General features: G+C 48.0%; 1 protein-coding gene across 7 annotated transcripts in view; it reads right to left on the bottom strand.

Moving 5' to 3' along the window:
- Positions 1–14,698, bottom strand: part of RAPGEF1 (Rap guanine nucleotide exchange factor 1) — a 90,034-nt gene extending 75,336 nt beyond the window's left edge. For 2 of the 7 annotated variants that reach the window (XM_080562231.1, XM_080562236.1), the window contains exons 1-2: positions 14,410–14,698; positions 12,597–12,836 (exon numbers count right to left, since the gene is read on the bottom strand). In XM_080562231.1, coding sequence (XP_080418357.1) covers positions 12,597–12,615 — 19 coding nt within the window. In that variant the 5' untranslated portion in view covers positions 12,616–12,836; positions 14,410–14,698. Of the gene's footprint in view, positions 1–12,596; positions 12,837–13,380; positions 13,515–14,409 lie in introns of all 7 variants that reach the window. The other 5 variants (XM_080562234.1, XM_080562230.1, XM_080562232.1 and 2 more) reach the window with 5 other exon arrangements.
- Between the last annotated feature and the right edge of the window lie 4,417 nt (positions 14,699–19,115).

Below are 19,115 nucleotides of genomic sequence, written 5' to 3'. Positions count from 1 at the left end.
GTGGAAGGGTTTCCCACCATCGCTGCACGCTCAGCCTCCGGACGGGTTCACGTCTGCAGCACGGCACTTCTTGCACACTTTTTTCACGAGCCGAAGGTCAGCGGCGATGCTGCAGCCACCCGCACCCAGAGGGGGCCCGACGCAGCCCAGCGCCGCCTCGCTGCTCACGGCTGGCGCGGGGCGAAGCTTCCAGACCAAAATAACAACCGTTGTTTTTTTTTTCCTGAAAACGTCAGTTACAGAAATTAACCTAAATGTTCATTAATTTAAAACGGACTTTTGGGTGGAAAGCTATCTGTCAGCCTCAACCAAAGACAGCCCGTGATTAAAAACAGATACAGGCTATAACAAAACCCCCCCAGCCGATCGATTAGGAAGCTCAGGACAGGGAGGGAAGTGCATTACAAGCACGTGCTCTGTCCTAATACAAGTCCTAATACAGGACTTGGCAGAAATCCAGTCTAAGTAACACCAGTGCTATGATGTTAGGAAATCCTAGAAGCCACGGAGCCAGGAGAGATACCCTTACTGAGACAGAAGCTGCTCCATCAACTCACCGTGGGTTAAATCAAATAAATTCATACCCTGGAGCAAGATATGGGGAGTGTCCAGGCAAGCCTTTACAACCATTAATGAGCCTGAAGTTAAAAACAACCTCCCTGGAAACTATCCTACAGACTTTGCCACCGTAAGAACCAGAAACCTTTTCCAATGTAAAATTCCAAGCAAGTGAAAGTATGAAAGCAGCTACTGACACGGCTCAGCCACACTCGAGTGGTGATCATTTAAGCTCGCGCTGCTTCCTACTGATATTAAGGCTTTCACAAGATTTTTCATATGGCTTACTCATAATGAACAGCTGCTCCGGCAACTGCTGGAGTCAGCATGGACTTCCTGCCCTGAGAAAAGTCATCGATATATCTCAGCACAGAAAATCGCACTCTCTTTAAAACAATTCGTGATAGGGTTTACATATCAACTGGCCCCGTGCCACCGACACTCCCTTAAACAATGGTTACACCCTGTGTACAGCTAAAAATGAAATAGCTGAAAGGGAAGACGTTTTATGCAAGTTCCCAGGGTAAAATACATCTGAGAAGCACTGGTTTGGGACTGACATTGTTCTAATGTGAGAATAAAGCTCTGAGTCCAAACTGTATTTCCTTCACCACCAGCCCACATTTATTCACACAGAACAAAACCAATCCGAGCCTTCCTTTTACGCTTCTGATGTTCTGTAACAAAGAAATCCCAGCATTTTATAAACCCATCAACTAAATTAGAAGCGCTGCAGATTGCGTTTCAACCTTCCATTAATGTTGCCTGTAGCACCGGGGAGGCCCTTTGCCAGCTATGGATCGGTCTGAAACTCCTTCAATGTTCATCTTCTGCTCAACACAAACGTTTCGTGATCTGCTCGTACAGCGAGGCCCCGGCCACAGAGATCTCCTTGTCTGGCAACGCTGCCCACAATGCAGTCACAGTGAGACTGGGTGTCAGCACAAACATTATTGTATTAATTGCATCTGTTGATTAAACCAGCTCAAGAACAGCCTTGTTTCAATCTTCGGCTTTATAATGCAGTACTGAAGTGCTACTACAAGTGTTGGATGGATGAGTCAACAGAAAAAATACAAAAGCATTTGTAAAGAGAGTCTCACTGCTGGAATTTGATAGGCTGCACAGCTACATAAAATGCTGGAATTTATACACGTTACTTGCTCATGTACTCCGTAGCTTGCTTTTTTTTTTTCTTTTTTTTTTTTCCAAACTTCACAGTCAAAGCTGGCCAAATGCACGCACTGACACCTGTGCACAGATTAAAGATGTGTGAAGATGTATCAGCAATCTGAAAATTGTTTAAAAAGTCATATTAGACACTAACTCTTCTCACTTGGGGAGTTTACAATGGCTCTCCACCACATTTTGGAAGCTATCTTTGTCCTTGCAGAGCAAAAACCCCTTCAGATCAGGAGAACACAGTGTTGGTTGGGGATCAGACCAACACGCTTACCACTGTGCCGTGCAGATCTTTTCTTCCATTCTCCCTCAATTGAACTATTTTCCACTGTTTCACATAAGGTCAGCAGATGAAGGCTACCGAAAAAGTGGGATTTCGAAATTCGTAGAATCACAGAATATCCCGAGTTGGAAAGGACCCACAAGGATCATCGAGTCCAAGTCCTTATCTCTCCCATTCAAAACAATGTGCAATGCATCTACTTAAAGCTGAGACTGCTCGTTGTGGGGGAAGCCCATGGAAATACCCGCTGACCAGTTTTTATCTCCAAACAAGGTCCTCACGCTTGCAGTTAATCAAAAGCTCAACCTGGCAGAGATTTTGGTTCCCTCCGCTCCCGCTGCAGGCTGGGGTAACGCAGAACAGCCTTGCACAGGAGAGGCTTTCAAACACTTTTGATTGCAACTCCACCGCAGAAGACAGCTCTGCACTACGGAAATTGGCACCGATTTACCTGCAAATACCTCATGTGGTCAAGGTACAAAGGCACACAACAGCAAGGCTTCAAGTTATCAGCTTCCTTAACCAGGCTGCGCCTCAGCTCTTTCTATCTTCTTGCACAGGGAACTGCTGTGCATGTTTTTTCCCCGTCGCGTTTTGCTAAGTCAAATAAAAACAAAGCAAAACCAGGTGGCACAACAGGGAAAGGGGGCAAGGACTCCAGTACTTCCCCCAAAATGCACACGCACAGAAGGTGATCGGTGCTAACTTCAGGCTCCTAAGTCTGCTTGCTCACTAGCATGGCTGCTCTTCTGTTAAACATCTGTCACAGTCAAGTGTGAGACTCGAGAGCAGCATGTGGAAAGTGAGTCAGTGCCCTCGGATCCGCGAGTCCTGCTCCCTGCTTACACCTCGTCCTCCTGCTGCAGCCTTGCCCCGTGCCGGCAAGGCGCTGCGCAGCGACCGCGCGCTTGCTCCAGAAAATGTTAGTGCCCTGAGCTCTCCCACACCACGTACCAACACGAAAACCATCTGCATTTCAGTCCCTCGGAGCAGGTTTCCCTCTTCTGCAGGGGCTTCAAAGTAAGACGTGCCCTTCGTTTCCCATCAGCATGCAAAAAAAGTAAAATCCAGGCAGACAAATTGCCTCCTACGTTTCACGCAGAAGCCGAGACAATTATTGCAAAACCTGCAGTCTGCTTCAGTAGGCACAGCAAAGCAATCATTTTGGTTTATTTCGTTTTCAGTTTTATGGAATATGTAAGGAAAATAAATAATAATCTCAACTGGACTTCTCCTGACAAGCACAATGTTGAACCACGGGCCAGAAATCACATTTTGCCCATTGCAAAAGAGAAATTGGCCATTCTTCAGCTGGTATGATTCAGGATAAAGGGCATTTACAGCTGTATGAGTTAGAATATTTTGGGGAAGAGAGATGTTTTCAATTCCTTCTGGTTCATTTACTAGAATCTAAACATCATAGCTTTAAATAATCCCGACAGACGAAGCAGGCCAGACCTTCCTATCCAATACAGCACTACCATGCACTGCACCAAGAACTGTCTGTATCTTCCCTTTCAGTAAAAGAGCAGGGAGGGAGAAAAAGAAACCGGAGCATTTACCCAGAAGAGCAGAAGCCTCTCTACCTAGACCCATTTGTTTCACTCTGCAAGTATTGACAGATGAGTAATGAAAGCTCTGCTGCAGACACAGGCTCTTCTTCAAGGCAGCATCAGTTAATAAACCACAACCACAGCTGCAAAAATATTAAGGAATTTAACCAAATGACTCCTTCAAGGGCACAGGAGGATAAAAGGAGGAGCCAGTTTCTGTGCTTTGTTATCATCCCAAAACCCAAGATCTCACCGTGCAGCAGCACCACAGAACAGCGTTGCTGCTCTGGGTATAACACCCAACAACAACCTCACCAAACGGGCGCTGCTGAGCCGTGATATTTCGAGCATGATTTTGTTTCCCCATTGTGATAACACTTGAAACATTACACCGGGTTGCCAAAGCTTTTAGATGTGAAGCACCTCATCTGAGAAGAGTTAAAAGATAAAAACAAACGAAAATAATAATAAAAAACCCACAGCCTGTTAGCTCTCCCCACAGGGCAAGCCACAACACTGGTAACCTCGCAGCGAATGCTGTTTTGCATAAGTCATCAACTTTGGATACCCGATTCAGATCAGGACCTCAGTCAACAGCCATGTTCGCACAACACGCGCACCGAGAGCGATTTCGGGATCAGTTACGCTTTCGCTTGATGTGGGAATTTTTTGGCTATTGCCAGTAGACCGAGTGACCCATGGCAGCAATCTTGCGCGTTATTATTTACAGCAGCCGTGAGTACGCAGCGAACTCGAGAAGTATCAAAACAATGACATAAGCGATCAACACCCTTCAGACGTGGCTGCGGTCGCTGCTAACACGATCACACACCTTGCTGCCAGCGCCGCGCAGGATGCACAGACAAACCCACCTGCCCCGCTGCCAGGAGTAATCCCTCGGATGCTCCCTCGGCTTCTCCTCCCACATCACGTCGCCTTCAGCCAGAACACGAGGCGTAAAACACCCATTCAGGCGGTAACTCTGGACACAGCCAACTACGAGCAACTGCCAGGTCTGTATTTTTTTCTTTACGTGGCTGCACACGGGGAAAAAGCCACAACCCAGACGGCCCCAGGCAACGAAGCACGTTGCGCCAGCGCCTGGTCAGAGAGACGGTTTTGATCCCTTCCACCTTGGCACTTCCCAGGCTGCCAGCCAAGAGAAAGCTTAGGGAAAGTTTCACGTCTATCACTTGCGGTCTACCTGATGTCTCCAAGGAGCCCGAGACGTATTGCAGTGAAATGTACACCTAAGATTTGAGGTCTACTGAACAAGGCTGTAATTCAGGAGAAAACCTAAGAGTAAGAGCTGCCAAGGCATATTTAAAGAATTTGTATAAATGCTTTCACCTGAGACAGACAGGAGCAAAACCATCTCTGTTTAAAGTCTATATGGAAATACACAGACAGTCACAAGACCCCACGTCTCTCTTTACTTGCCCTGCTATTTTTACTGCGATATTCAGCTTTGAACAGCAACCCACTGTCCTTGATCGCCTCCTCCGACCCATCCCCAGAAGCGACACACGTTTCCTTTGTTCCAAAGGATTTTGCTTTTCCTTGGCATTCCCCACTCCAGGCCAACCAGTTCACAACTTGAGTAGTCTTTGTTCTAGCAGCAAAGAAAACCATTTTTATCAGTGTTTTTACCTATCAGCTTGATGCCAAATCATCTCGGCTGAAGGAATGTGATACTCCGCGTCTCCCTAGGCTGAGCAGCACAAGGGAAGCCAAAGAAATTGAAGTTTAAAGGTCTAGCATCTGTTTCACCTTCAGGAAGCAGCAGCAAATTAGATAAAAATGTTGCTAGCTCACAGATCTGCCACCAGCAGCAGGGTGAAGACTAAGAGAGCTCCTGCATGCCTCCCCTTGTGGTGCACGGGTTTGCTCTTTAGCTCCCTCAGCAGCAGTTTGCACAGGACAGGATCTTCTGGGGGCAAGGGGTCTTCTTGTCTTTGGGGGCAAGGTTTGGCAGCCTCACCAAACACGCAGTACATGGTTTGAAGGCAAAGTCTCGCTTCGTGTACCTGTAGCACCAAGGAAGGTGCAGAACAACTTCCCAACGGGACAGAAATCTGCCCGAGGATGGCATTCGCCCCCCCCGAAATGAGCTGGGAACGTTCAGCGTTATGGTCTGCACTACTCACAGTCTCATGGGCTCTTCCTATAGCCTGTGGCAAAACAGTGTAATCAATATTAAATCGTTTTGACAATTGCTGGAATCCTTGAGGGACTAGAAGCTATGGGAACAAAAAATATATACAAAATAGATTATTGAAAACTGTGGTTTTTGAAAAATGTTTTACACTTCATCTAAGCAAAACAGTATGCTTTTCAGCATGGCTGCAACTTTAAACCAGCTTCACAAAAACTGTAATTCTGAGCAAGGATACTCTTGAATCACCATAAATCTATCTTTTATGAATTTATCTAACTTTCATACATTTAGAAGTAAAAGCTTACTAACTAACACAAGTGTGCTGGTACAAGAAGTCAGGAAAAAAGGAGAAGTTTCTATGCAGTAAAGAATCTATACCCTATCACTCTCAGACCTTGCTTATACACAAAGGCTGCATTAATTAATTCAGCAGAGGTTAAACAGAGTAACTCACTGCACGATCTCCTCATTTTTTGAGGATAGTCAGATCTATCTTGTGCCTGTGAATTTAAAATGCAAGATAAACGGAGACGTGTTTAGATTGACAGAATGCCTGTGCAACAGAGCATAAAATCACAACCTTAGTTAAATCATCAAACAGCAAACTGCACCGTCTAGGCCTTAGAAAAAGACTTTATATATATATATATATATATATATATATATGAGCAGCAAAGCTAGCAAAACTGTCGATTCTTCTTCCAAGACAAGAAACGTAGCTTCCTCGCATCTCCCTTGGCATTCCTCTGAAGAAGCACCACATGTTAGCAATTCTGAAATTACATGCCTACCGACTGATGCTGGATGGCCAAACTGGACATAGGACAGCTGCGTTTCCCTTTTGCCATAATAAAGGAGCGATTTGTAGGCACTTCTTCTACTCATGACGATGGCTGAGAAATCACATTTCCATAGGAAAAGAGGCTACATACGTAAGAAGGAAGCTCACCTTTGAGCAGAAGCAGCACGTTCTGAGTCAAGACTCAGAGGTTCTTTAAAAGGACACCATCCAAGGGAGTATCACAAAATTGGCCATATTCAAGAGAGCCACCTCACTGTAAACAACGTACTCTAAATAGCATTTCGTAAATTCATTACAGACATCTGAACAGGGTGGTTCCCCAACCGTTCGAAGAACCTCTCCTGTAAACTACAACAGACCAGGCTGACAGCGCAGGAGACAGAAGTGCCGCTGGTCTGAGGGGTGAAGAGCAAACAGCTACCCACAGAGCACACAAAAAAATAAGCCAAAAACAGAGAAACCCCGCCTCAGTTTCTGCCAGTCATGTTCTCTTAGGTATCACTCATAAAGCTTGAAGAAAAGGTTTCAGTGTCATAGGACTTTCAGATGCACGATGCTTTTTGGGTGCAGCAAGCTTCTCCCACGTAGGAGCCTTGGAGGAGCAATCCCAAGCGGTAAGAGTGAACTCGAGCCATGCACCACTGCAGGCATGCTCCAGCAAAAAGCTGGCATCAGACTTGACGTCCAATTCCGTGTGCGCTTTCCAAGGACATTTATATAGACAAGGCACCTCCTGCTCCAATGCTCTATATTTTCTGTAAACCCTGGAAATTCGTAGCTGAGCTCTAGCCAAACCTGGTGGTAGACCTTCCTAATTCCTCAAACTTACTATTCTCCTACGTTCATAATTTAGTTTAAAGCATCTTCTAACTAGAAAAACAGAATCCATACATGAAAAAAGTCATTTAAGTGATAAAAACACATCCAAAAAGGAATATTTAATTTCCTTATTTATAAAGGTGCAGCACTCATTACTGCTGAAGTTGCATTGGAAGTTATGCAAAAAGTGGATGGGAACCACCTGCCCTTCCCCGTGCTCAAATTGACAGACTTATGTTAATAAAGTTAGAACACAAATAAAAACGTAATACATCACTCAGTGAAAGCTGTGTTTTAAACAGTATTGCCTGCTTTCTGAAGCCCACCATCAGAAGGACCCACGGAACACAGCTATGTTCCGTATGTTTATGGGTATGTTAGAATGTACTGTGCAAGCAGAACTAAAATATTGATTTCCCTGGGTGCCCTTTATTACATGACATTCGGTTCGTAAAGGAAACTTTCTAAATATGGAATTAATTCCTGCGGCTATTTTACCACCTCTTGGGCAGAAACACAATTAAGAAAAAATCAAAAGGTAGGGGATAGCACAATGCATGCTGTACACTGCAAACACGTTCCTTTGCCACCAGTTACTATAGCCCACCTGCAAACTACAATTTAACAGATCTAGAACTACGTATTTGGTCTATTGGTAAAATTCTGTCAAGGCTTAATCAACCAACCAAGCTGCAGAACCCTTTTACTCCAACATTTACCATCTGTCAGCAACTATTCCTTGATTTTAAACCTCTACTGATTTATTTTCGTTTCTTTCCAGAAGCCTAAGAAGGAAAATCTCATATGTTCTCTTTCAAAACAGAATTACCCAATATTTTTGTACGTAAAAGGGATGAAATTAAAGTTCTTACTTATTCTAAGTGCATATGTTAGGTATGCAACAAAGAGCACCCCACATGAAGCCTTCAGAGAGTGAGAGCATCAGAGTACAAGCAAGCTTTAACCTTTCACCCTCCGCAGAAAAATTAATAAAGAATTCTTAGCGACACTGACAGCATCACCGAGATGTTAACTTCGATCACCAAATGCACGGTATTTTCATGACACCAGAAAAGCTCTACACAAAGCAGCAGAGACCAGATAAAGTAGGATCAGGGAAAACACCCATTTGCTTGACCCAAAGAGCCTCAGCCCCATCATTAAGAGATCTCTTCAAGTGCTACCCCTGCTCAATCAATCCTTCATTGTATGAGGGGAAACCAGTCAATATGGTATCACCCCAAACACGAAGCGAACGCTCTGATACAGACCATCTTATGCTTCTGTGTGTATTCACTCCTTCCTTGCTCTCAGCACGAGAACACTAACTCACAAACACCAGAGACACGCTACAGTACCAACCATAATAGCAAACAGATTTAACGTCAAGAGAGTGTTTCAAAGCTGAAGACCTTTCAGTGAAATATGCAACACAAATAAAAGTGGACCAATAACCTTACCGTGCAACTTTCTTTTTCCCCACAACGTATGTGGGGACATGGTCTCTTTCTGACATAGATGAAATTGTTTCCTCTGGGAGCATCGGTGCCGCAAGAAGAGATCAGCAATGTATTTTTAAGAATGGGTGCTATGGGTCAGGTACTACAGCAGTAAGCTTGTCATGCTGCAGGAACGTGAATAGAAGAAATGCAGAACATTCCTTCAGCAGCACGTCCCAACCTGCAGGATTCCTGCAGCTTTTCCGGATGGCTGAAATTCATCTTCTGTCTGTTTGCCTTGGAACAAGGTGCCATGAAAGCCGCCAGTTGCCTCCTTCTTGCCAGCTTTCCCTTCCTGTCATCCCCCTGACTTTCCCTATCTGCTCTGCTTAGCCCACCATTCCCTCCTCTTCCAACATTTGTGGATTGGGCTTCCTCTCATTTCCTTTTTTTTGGGGGGTCTTTCCTCATCAGCAGCTCCACTTGTGATGCCCTTTTTTCCTTCTCTAGTCTCCTTTTATCCCACCTTAGAGTTCTAGGGCTGCAAATTACAACTTGCAAAGGTGAATAAACCTAGGTTTCCTCCAACCAGCTCCCCCTTTCCATCTAATCTCTATTAAAGCTCTGAGAATGACACACTGTTCTCTATTACCATCCCTTCAATCTATTATCTTCTCCAGTATTTCTCAACTGTACAACACGAAATCCAAGCTTCAGTTACTTAGACAAAGGCAACAAACAAAGCTAATATTCCTGCAATAGCTGGGTGAATTTAATACTTCTTCCACGCTGCTATCACGACAATGGCTGAATGCTCTAATTTGCTAATGTTAATAAAGAAAAGAAGACAGATGTCACACCAAAGCAGAATCTCCCAAAGGAAGGAATACCAGGTTTCTTCCACTCATGCTATACAGAGCAACAACTGAAGCCATGCTGACAGATTACAGGTCCCTGGCAAAAAAAAAATATTCTTGGCAAGTGAAACAAGAACCTAGGCGAGGGACATTTGTGTGACGTTCTGGCTGAAGCAGCCTTCCACTCATCTCTCTGCTCGCCAGGAGGTTAGCAAGAGCCAGCAAGAGTTACCACCACACAAAATCACACAAACAGATATATTTAGTCATTGCGGTTCAAGGAAAACGATTGCTTGCACTGAAAATAAATTTAGCAATTGTTTCCAGTTTCTGCTTTTTCATTGACTAAGGCACAACCCAGCTGCTTCGCATTCCAGGAGCCTTCAGCTGTCTTTTTTCCACACTCGTTGTCCACTTCCTTCTTAGAACTGCTGCGACCATCCCGGTCTTGCACCAGCCGTCCTGCAGGCGACATTTCTGAACACGCCAGTGTTGAAGCTGTGCAACACAACACCTGTCAACCCATGATGACTTATAAAAATGTAAAATTACATTCTTTGTGTTGTTTTCTTGGTAACACTAAGTAACGATCATCTTGCATTTGCCTCTACACGAAACTAAACAGGATTATTGACGCTTTTGAAACAAGTTACAGTAAAATTCAGCTGTGATGCCACTATCTGAGGGGCCTGTAGTGGGAAATGCAGAAGATGATAAAAGCGTGTAAAACATTTCACAGAAAATTATTACTTGGTTTAAAAACCCTCAGTAGAAAAATCACTTATACTGGTCAACTGCAAACCTTCTAAGTTACTGACTTGAAAGCCTTCACCTAAACTCAAGCACGTGGTGTAGAGGTATGGGCACAACTGAAGCAAGAGAGCTGTGCCTGCTAACTCACCTGCACTTAACTTGGAAAAAGAGAGACTGCAGAAAACTGCACAGGTGTAAAGAAATAAAAAATAAAAAAGCAGGATCCAGGCTAACAGAATGATCCAAGAGATGACTACAGTTCAAATATACCTTTTCCAGAAATAACAACCCAGCAAACTTCACCTCAATACAAAAACACGGACAGATGCGCAGTTCAGAATGATGTAAATCAGCACAGAGGACTCTGGGCAAACAGTAAAGTTCCTCTCAACACAGGAATGATCTGGCCCCCGGAATTGTTCTATTTTGCCATGTGCTTTAAGAACAGAGTTCTCTCTCCTAGGATTACCACTCAACGTTGATATCACCAATACTAAAGGAGGAAACTTCAGAGATGAATTTGCTTATCAGGCAAATGCTTATCAGAAAGAGGTGAAGACAACAGCATTTTCAGTCTGCGGGGAATAAATACCTCCAGTTGAGTCCTGAGCTGAACAGAGATAACTGACTGCACGCCATGCAGCTAAACGCTTGAAACAGCGGTCTCAAACAACCTTTAGCAGACAGCTATTGAAAAGGCAAGCTTACAAGGGATATGAAAACCCTGCAAGAAAGTACAAGATTAAGATTGAAAACTTCAAGTGGAATAAACCTTCAAAGTACAGCATCCATATGTTCCTTGGCTTTAATAAAGGGCAGCATTGAATGGACCTTCCTCACTGAAAAGCTTCTATTTTTAGACCTGAGGGTGTCTTACTGCTCCCTTATTCTCCCTGAACGATGCAGAATAGTTCAACGCCCTGGAGCGTGTAATCCATCAGGTAAATAAATACAGGAATTCACGTATTGCCATGGTAACACGAAACCCAAGCAGAATCTGCGGCCTTGTCTGCTTTCTTGGCATCCCCGCTTTGGATTTTATATCAAAACTATATAACTAAGCAGGGTGAGAACAAGTGTCTTCTGTAAGTAAAGACAAAAAGTACAAACGTATCACTTCTAGAGTAAAGAAAAACCAAGGCTGGATGCTGTTCTTGCTCCTCGAGTCAAAGGAGGATCTGCTTTCAGAAAACACTCGGAGGTCTTCCTGGCTGGAGCCTAAAGGAACGGGGATTCTACAAGAAGGAAAAACGAAATGTACCGTCCTACTTGACATTACCAGATGGCTCCCCTTCGCTCCAAAGCAGCGCTATGAATCACTCTACAGTAGCCCTTCTGGTGACTAAATAGCAGTACCGAGAGGCTCCAGAGGGAGCCTCGTCCTCTCTTCCTTGGTGGACAGGATGGTAGCTATCTATTATCTACTATCATTTATTTATTTTTTTCTATTATTAAGTGTTGACAACGTGTTTTGTTTAAAGAACCTGGGAGTAGAGATACATGTAAGATCTCTAGGGATCTCACCCTTAAAACATGCTTTTTAATCCCACAGCCTGACTAGATGAACATTTTCTCCTTCATGCGGAGTCAAACCAAAGCCCAAAACAATTCTGAAGCTGTTCACGATAACTCATTATCGGGCAGCAGTCTATTTTATTTACAACATAATGGGTCTTGCATGCATTTCCGTTCCCATAAGAAAAAAACAAATACAAATGTACACAAATAGGCAGACCTTAGACCTCGCAGCATTTGTTTCATGACTCTGTATCCTTTGTTCTGCTACTGTATACATTTCAACAAATATTATTCCAGTATTACTACAGTATTACAGACTCTGTTTATTCGGTGACGTTATTAACTGCACTGTTTGTGTCAATCACAAGTTCAAACACTCAGAAACAGTGATCAAGAGCATCCTGTACAGAAACAGCTGGCTTCCAGCCCTCCTTCCCTCCCCTTCCCCATCTCTTCTCCTCCAGTTTATGTTTGGACTGGATTTCTTTTTTTTTTTTTAATAATACCCTTCTTAAAGAAATGAAAATACAAGCAGCTGTAAGAGGACAGTTTCCCAAATTTACAGTTTCTCTTATTCAGCAAATCATCACCATGATACACACCCACTAGAAAGAACGCCTCCGCATCACGCCTTCACCCATTGCATCTTCAAACTGTACATTTACAGCACTGACCTGGGGACGGATCCTGCATGATGTCTTGAGTTCTTCAATGGGAGTTCAGTGTGTTGCAAGGTCGGGTCTCTAGGTTGCGCAGCGTATGATTTTTGTATGGTATTTTTGGCCTTTCTGTTCTATTGTTTATGGAACCGCACTGCATTTGTGTGTGTCTACAGAGTCATCTTCCCGTGTTTGAACTCTTCACGCTGCTTCGCTGGTGTGGAGTTATATTTACTATTCTCACAGGGTTATTTACTGCACGCGAATAAACAAAATGTGATCACTTATTTATACATCTGCAATTACTGTCTATAGCGCTATCAGCATTTACTAAAACCCCAAGCCAAATTCGCCTCTAACGTTAACAGGTGGCAATTGTTTTAGAGCTGGCCCCAGGTCTATAAATGCCGCTAACCCCTTCCTTAAGCAGTTACCTGCTTCCAGGAGAAAAAGTGGCAGCGATATACCAGTAAGCATTGGAAAGAGAGAGGCAGAACCCCAAAGCAAAGCGTTACATTGCAATACTATGTCAGGGCTGGTGCATCCGATTAACCCGTGATATTTCTGGAATAACATTTGTCCCATGATGCGATGCACACTTGTTAGACAGTGACTTAGTGCTGAGAGCTGGAAACATGCCTATGCGCTGCGCTTCAAAGCCGGCTGCCAGGCAGCCAGTCTGCTCGTCCCTTGAGGCTGCTCCAGAACCGTAGCACAAGAGAACATATTCTTGTACAGCGCAGCACAGAAGCCAGAACAAACCGGGATCGAATGATCAAAACCAGAGAAGGGCTGCTACCAACTCTACTCCTTTGAAATAGGAATCTTCCTAAATCAGCTGCTGCTGTCCTGGGAAGCCTGAATGCTGTACTTCACACATCCTGACTCACGCTGCTACCGCACGGTCCCCAGTAGGAAAGTGTCTAGCTGTTCCTTACAATAAAAAAAAAAAAATACAAAACAGCATTGATTTTTTTTTCTCTGCTAATTAAATGCAACATAATTAAACCAAATAACTTCAGCGCTTGATTTGCGAAACGCTAATTGAATCTTTAAACGTACTGCTCCCGCTACACGGAAAAAAACGGGGGCATTCAACCACCTAAAGTGACAACTGAGAACCAGACACGACTCCCGAAGCACAGCGAGACAATACCATCGTGCTCGAGCGTTCCCTGGGAGAGCAGGAGAGAGCTCAGCAGCCTCCCCGCGCTCCGGCTGTAAGGCAAGCGCCCCAGGCTTGAGGGGAGAGCCTCGCAAGAAAAGAGGAAAAAATGAGCAAGTTCCCCCCGCCATCTGCCCACGGACTCATCTTTTCTGATCTTGCACAAACACCAGAAGAGGAAAGTTGGAGAAGTTGCAATTAATCATTGCGGGTAGGCCCCAAAGCGTTGCAGCGCCCCGGCTTTGCTGATGCTTTGCTACATTGAAAGGACGGTAGGGGAAGAAAGGAAAAAAAAAAAAAAAAAAAGAGGACAGAAATACAAAGGAAAAAGGAAACAAAAAGGACAAAAAAAAAAAAAACGGACCAGAAGACAAAAAGCCTGACAAAACCAGCGCGCGAGCCGGGCAGCGCGGCGGGGGCCGAGGGCGGCAGCGGGGCAGAGCATCCCCGCCGCTCCCCCGGCCCCGGCCGCCGTGACAGGAGCCTCCGGGCGGCCCGGGGAGCCGCGGGGTGCCGGGCCCTGCCCGCCTCCCCCCCGCCGGGCCGAGCCGGGCCGCGCCAGGCCCTCGGCGAGCGGCTCCTCCGGGCCGCGGCGTGAGGGGAGGCCGGCGAGCGCCGCCTCCCCGCCGGGCTCCCCCCCGGGGGCCTCCCCGGCCGCCTCACCTGCTTTCTCCAGCTTGCCGGACATGTCGCAGCCGGGCTCCGGCGCTCAGGCCCGGCCGTGCAGGAGCCGCCGCCGCCGCCGCCTCCTCCCGCTTGCTGCCGGCTGCGATCCGGGAGAGAGGCGCTGCGGCGGGCTCGGCGGCGGAGCAGGGCGGCGCGGCCCGCCCGCCCGCCCCCCCGTTAGCCCAGCTCCGCCGGGCCGCTGAGGGGAAGAGGCGGCCCGGGGGCTCCCGCCGCACACGCACACACACGCGCCGGGGCCGCGCCGGGCCGGGCCGGGCCGCAGCTCCGCCTGCCGGCACCGCCGGGGAAGCGCCGGCACCGGGCGGGGCCGGGCCGGGCCTGGCGGGCGGCGCCTCGGGGAGGCCCCTCAGGGGCCGGGCTGCCGGGGGTGGGCGCCTCGGGGTGCTGGTGGCTGGGGGGGGTGGGCTCGGGGAGGCCCTGAGGGCTGTTCTCGGGGGCGTCGGTGTGGCCGGGGGAGGTGCGGGGCTCCGGGGCCTGCCGTGGGGGCACCACGGGGAGTTCCCGGTTGCTGGTGCTTGGAGATGTGCCTCGGGGTCCTGGGCCTCTCCGGGAGCTTAATCCTGAGCAGAATCATAGAATCATAAAATCATTAGGTTTGGAAAAGACCTCCAAGGTATCTAATCCAGCCGTCACCCTACTACCAATGTCGCCCACTAAGCCGCGTCCCTAAGCACCACGTCCAACCACGAATCCTGAAGTCCTCCTTCAAAAGCTCAGCGCCTACCAAACGCTCTGCCTCCTTCTGCATTTGCTGTTAGGGCAGAATCTTGCTTTTAGGGGTGTTGGCAGCAAAGTTAATGAACAGGGAACGAGGGTGGGATTTGCACAAACCTCACCCTAGTTTTTAACCAGGTGGACGCCAGTGCTCAGCATCCTCGTGGGATCGCATGGACACGTCAGCTTCCACACGTGTGGCAGTCTCACTGAAAAAGAACAAAAAAACAGGTTCACCCACTGCCACCAGCCCCACAGAGGCTGCAGACAACAACACGCTCCAGCTCTCGGCTGCTATAAACCCCATAGCTCCACTTTTGCTATCTTCACATCTGCGCTGGCTGCAATTTGTGCTCAGGAAGCACTGACAGCTCTTGGTGGCAGGACACGAGCGTGGGGACGTGCGGGAGAGAAGTGGGTTCTGCCTAGTGGAAAACGACAGCAGTTGGTGGCGATGGCCCTAGGCCACAATAAAAGGATTATGGTCCTATTTGAAAATGAACTCGTTTCTATGACTTAATTAGGGATAAACATCACAGCAGTACCTTGACTTGCAGGTGGTGTGCTGTGCTACAGGCCAATAAATCTCCGGCGCTTGTTGAGGCAGCAGAGGCTGTTTACTTCCCCCTCTATCAAAATAATCATTCACGAGGCTGGTATTTTCGTAAGCTTTACACATGATGTTTGAAGTGACTTCATCAGCTTTTTTTAAACACCTCACACACGTGGGGCTGGCACAGGCTATGGGAGAACACCTCTGGGAAGCAGAGCGTGCATTCTCCATCCATTAATTTTTTTGAGACTTGTGCCTGCTCCAACAAAACTCCATTCCTGAGCAGAGAGTTCCTGACTGCGCTTTTTTTTTTTTTAAGCAAACTTGAAGAAAAATAGATTAAGGACTCTTGTCTCACTTACACGGGTGTAAGAGGTGGCTGGCGTGGCCGTGCTGAGCTGTTTTGACTCACTCGTGCCAGCGAGAGTAAGTAGGAGCCGTGGCGGGTGATGCTAATGTGAGCAGAGCCGAGCGCGAGCACACACAGGAAGCAGCCGGATGAAGTAAGAAGCTGCTATTCTTACACGCTCTGTTGTCAGACTTGTGCAAGGAAGAAGGCGAGCGTGTGCGATAACGTGTGATACAAACAGAACAGCTACTGAATTGGAAGGGCTTTTCATAGCCGCTGATATAAAAAGCCCCGCTCTGCCTGCGTTGTATTGCCGGTGGGGGAAGCTGAAGCTTCCCTTGCCTTCTGCATTAAGATGCTACTTGCAATGCTGGGAGAACCCAGTGCTTCTAAATATCCCAGTGAGCAGTCTGGGGGTAAAAAAAAAACACCCTGGATCTGATTTGCGGGGGTGTGAATGCACTGGTGTGGGCAGAGCTGGGCCAGGGCGGTGGGAGGAGAGCTGGGAGGGGAGGCGAGGCTTTTCGCAGCGGTACGGAGTGGCACAAGCTCGTGCAGGGATGTTTCTTGCTGAAGGCTCGGGAGAGAGGAAAGAAGATGATGGCACCTGGTTGCCTTCAAGAGAATGCAACACTGAGGTGTCCTGCAAAGGATCAATTTTGCAGGTGCCAATGCCACGTCAGGCAGAAGAGAAGAAGGTGCCAGGCCTTGGTACCAGCGTGGATGCCTGCTTTGCTCCCAGATGAGTGCAGTACTGATGTCCTCCCAGTAGCAGGAGGCATGCAAAGGGGGGGCTAGCAACCTCAGTCTCCTTCCCATGACTTTTCTTTGCTGAGAGAAACTACCCGGCAGCAGAAGTGCCAGCAGCACTCGGGCGGGCAGTTGGCCTCAGAGCCCAAAACTCTCCGAGCCATTCTGCTTCTGCCCTGGCCCGCAGGCAGACTGCACCACGCAGGGTCACTCGAGGCCCTGAACTTTACAGCTGACCCACTGAGCAGGGCAAGTTGAGCAAGAGGTGCCAACACCATTGCTGCAGTTAGAGAAGAGCACTCCTGCCCTCTAGTGCCATTCCCTTCTCCCGAGCTGCTTCCTCCCACCCCAATCCCTCACCTGGTCTGCTCCTCTCCACTTGCGGGGTTAGGGTTGGGGCGATGCGGGGGCTGTCCCTGCAGAAATGCCAGGAGATAGCAGCCAGTCACCCCCAAACCCTGCTGTGTGGGCTTCAGGAGCTGGAATAACCGGGACGGTGCAGAGAAATGCAATTCAGCCAACAGCCATCTTGCACGATGGCTTCTGGACCAGCGCTGGCCTTGATAATAATTTGGGTGAGACACGAGCAGCTCCCTGTAAAGGCCTTATTCAATAAACACGATGAACCCCAAGTGACAGATACACCACGGTGACCCGATATTGCTCCTGCCATGCAAATGCATTCCTCGAGGTGGGCAGCGATGCTACTGGAAAGAGATGAAGACATTTTAGTGGAAGCAAACTAAAGCACAAGGACAAGATTCTCAGTGCCTGTTAACACAACTCCTCTGAGGTCTGCAGTGGCAGAGAATAAACAGTGGGGAGATGGGGAGGAGAGGAATTGCTCAGGGAAGAAGAGGCAGATGGGATGGGTAAGAGGCTTGGAGGAGCAATGCAGAAGGAGCTGGATCCAGGAGCCAAGGCCAAGAAGCATGCAATGACAGAGCAAGGACAGAGCATCTGTATCAGCCCCTGGAAAGGCGCACGCGTGGTGTGGGCTGCACCAAACTTGACACGAGCAAAAAGACCTTGATTTAGAGTGCACCCCCGGTTTCACCCTCATCATTCTGCAGTTTTTTTCGGTGCAATGGCTGCCTACCTGGCCGGTGGTCCTAGCTGCAGGATGACCCCAGAGCCTGATGCACCAGAGCGAGACGTGAGCTGCTGCGTGGAAAGCTGGTGGCCAGGGCTGGGCGAGGAGTGGGTTCCCCAGCTGGGAACGTGTGGGTCTCATCCTGCACCCGCACCTGCAGCCGCTGGGACTTCTCCCTGGCCCAGGCAGATGTGCCCCATCCTGCCCCATCACTGCCAGGACTTGCTTTTCGTGCCGGCTTTTTCCTTTGGAAAAAAACCTGCCCGTTTGGGTGCGGGCTCTAGAGGGCGGCAGATGCCGGCGGATGGGCAGCGCAGCCCCTGGGAGCACAAAGCCGGGGGTCCGTGGGGGTGGGCTCGTCCCTGCCTGGGGGCACAGCCCAGCCTCAGCCAGCAGGGTCCCTTCCCTGCTGCATCACAGACTGTGTTTTTTTTCCCCAAAAAAATCTCCCAAAGGAATGAGCCGCCAGAACCACAGGGGAAGGCTGAGAAAAACTCTATGCCCTGGGATTATTAAAAAGAAAAACTGAAAAAGAGAGAGATTAACAAATTTTCTCAGCCCTCTTGTACATTTAAAGTAATTAGGAAGGTGAGGGGGGAAAGGGAAAGGCTATAAAGGTTCTTTGGGTTAACCTTATCCCTCTGCTGGGGATTATACTTCCCGGTGGAAATAAGTGTGTGAATCACCACGAAACACAGGTAAATTGGGTAAGAGAGAAGGGAGAGCCCAACACGCTGCCTGATCCTGCAGGGTGCTGCTGCCAGCACCAGCTCCGTGGTCGATGTCTGACTGCCCTTTCACCTCGCCACGTGCAGAGGGTCTCACCGAGAGCTTGTCCTCTCGGGGGTTATTGAGGCGGTGGCAGGTAATTCAATGAAGGCTTTTGCTGTACAAGGCAGGATCCTGGCTGCTGGCTTTGCCGAGCGGGTGGCCTGTCCTCCCCGCTGTCCCTGGAGAGCAGCAGCTCCGAGCAGGGCCGATGGAGCCGGTCCTCAGTCCTGGGTTGTGGCCTGGCCTGGGAGTCTCTGCTGCTGAGGATGGGGAAGGTGGAAAGAGCCCTCCCAGCTTTCAGTCCGTCCTGGGCAGCTGTTTTCACTTGCAAACTCTGAGTGTAACTTCTCAGAGACACACATGGTCCCCAGCCCATCCCCACAGCACGGCTTGCCATCAGCTGGTGCAACTCTGCATCACAGAGGCCATGGACAGGCACTGTAGCTATAAAA

This window comes from Anser brachyrhynchus (genome assembly GCF_964034855.1).
Source record: "Anser brachyrhynchus genome assembly, chromosome: 19".
NCBI classification, from domain to species: domain Eukaryota; kingdom Metazoa; phylum Chordata; class Aves; order Anseriformes; family Anatidae; genus Anser; species Anser brachyrhynchus.
The sequence above is the reverse complement of the archived record's forward strand: the minus strand, read 5'-3'. Positions and strand labels throughout refer to the sequence as shown.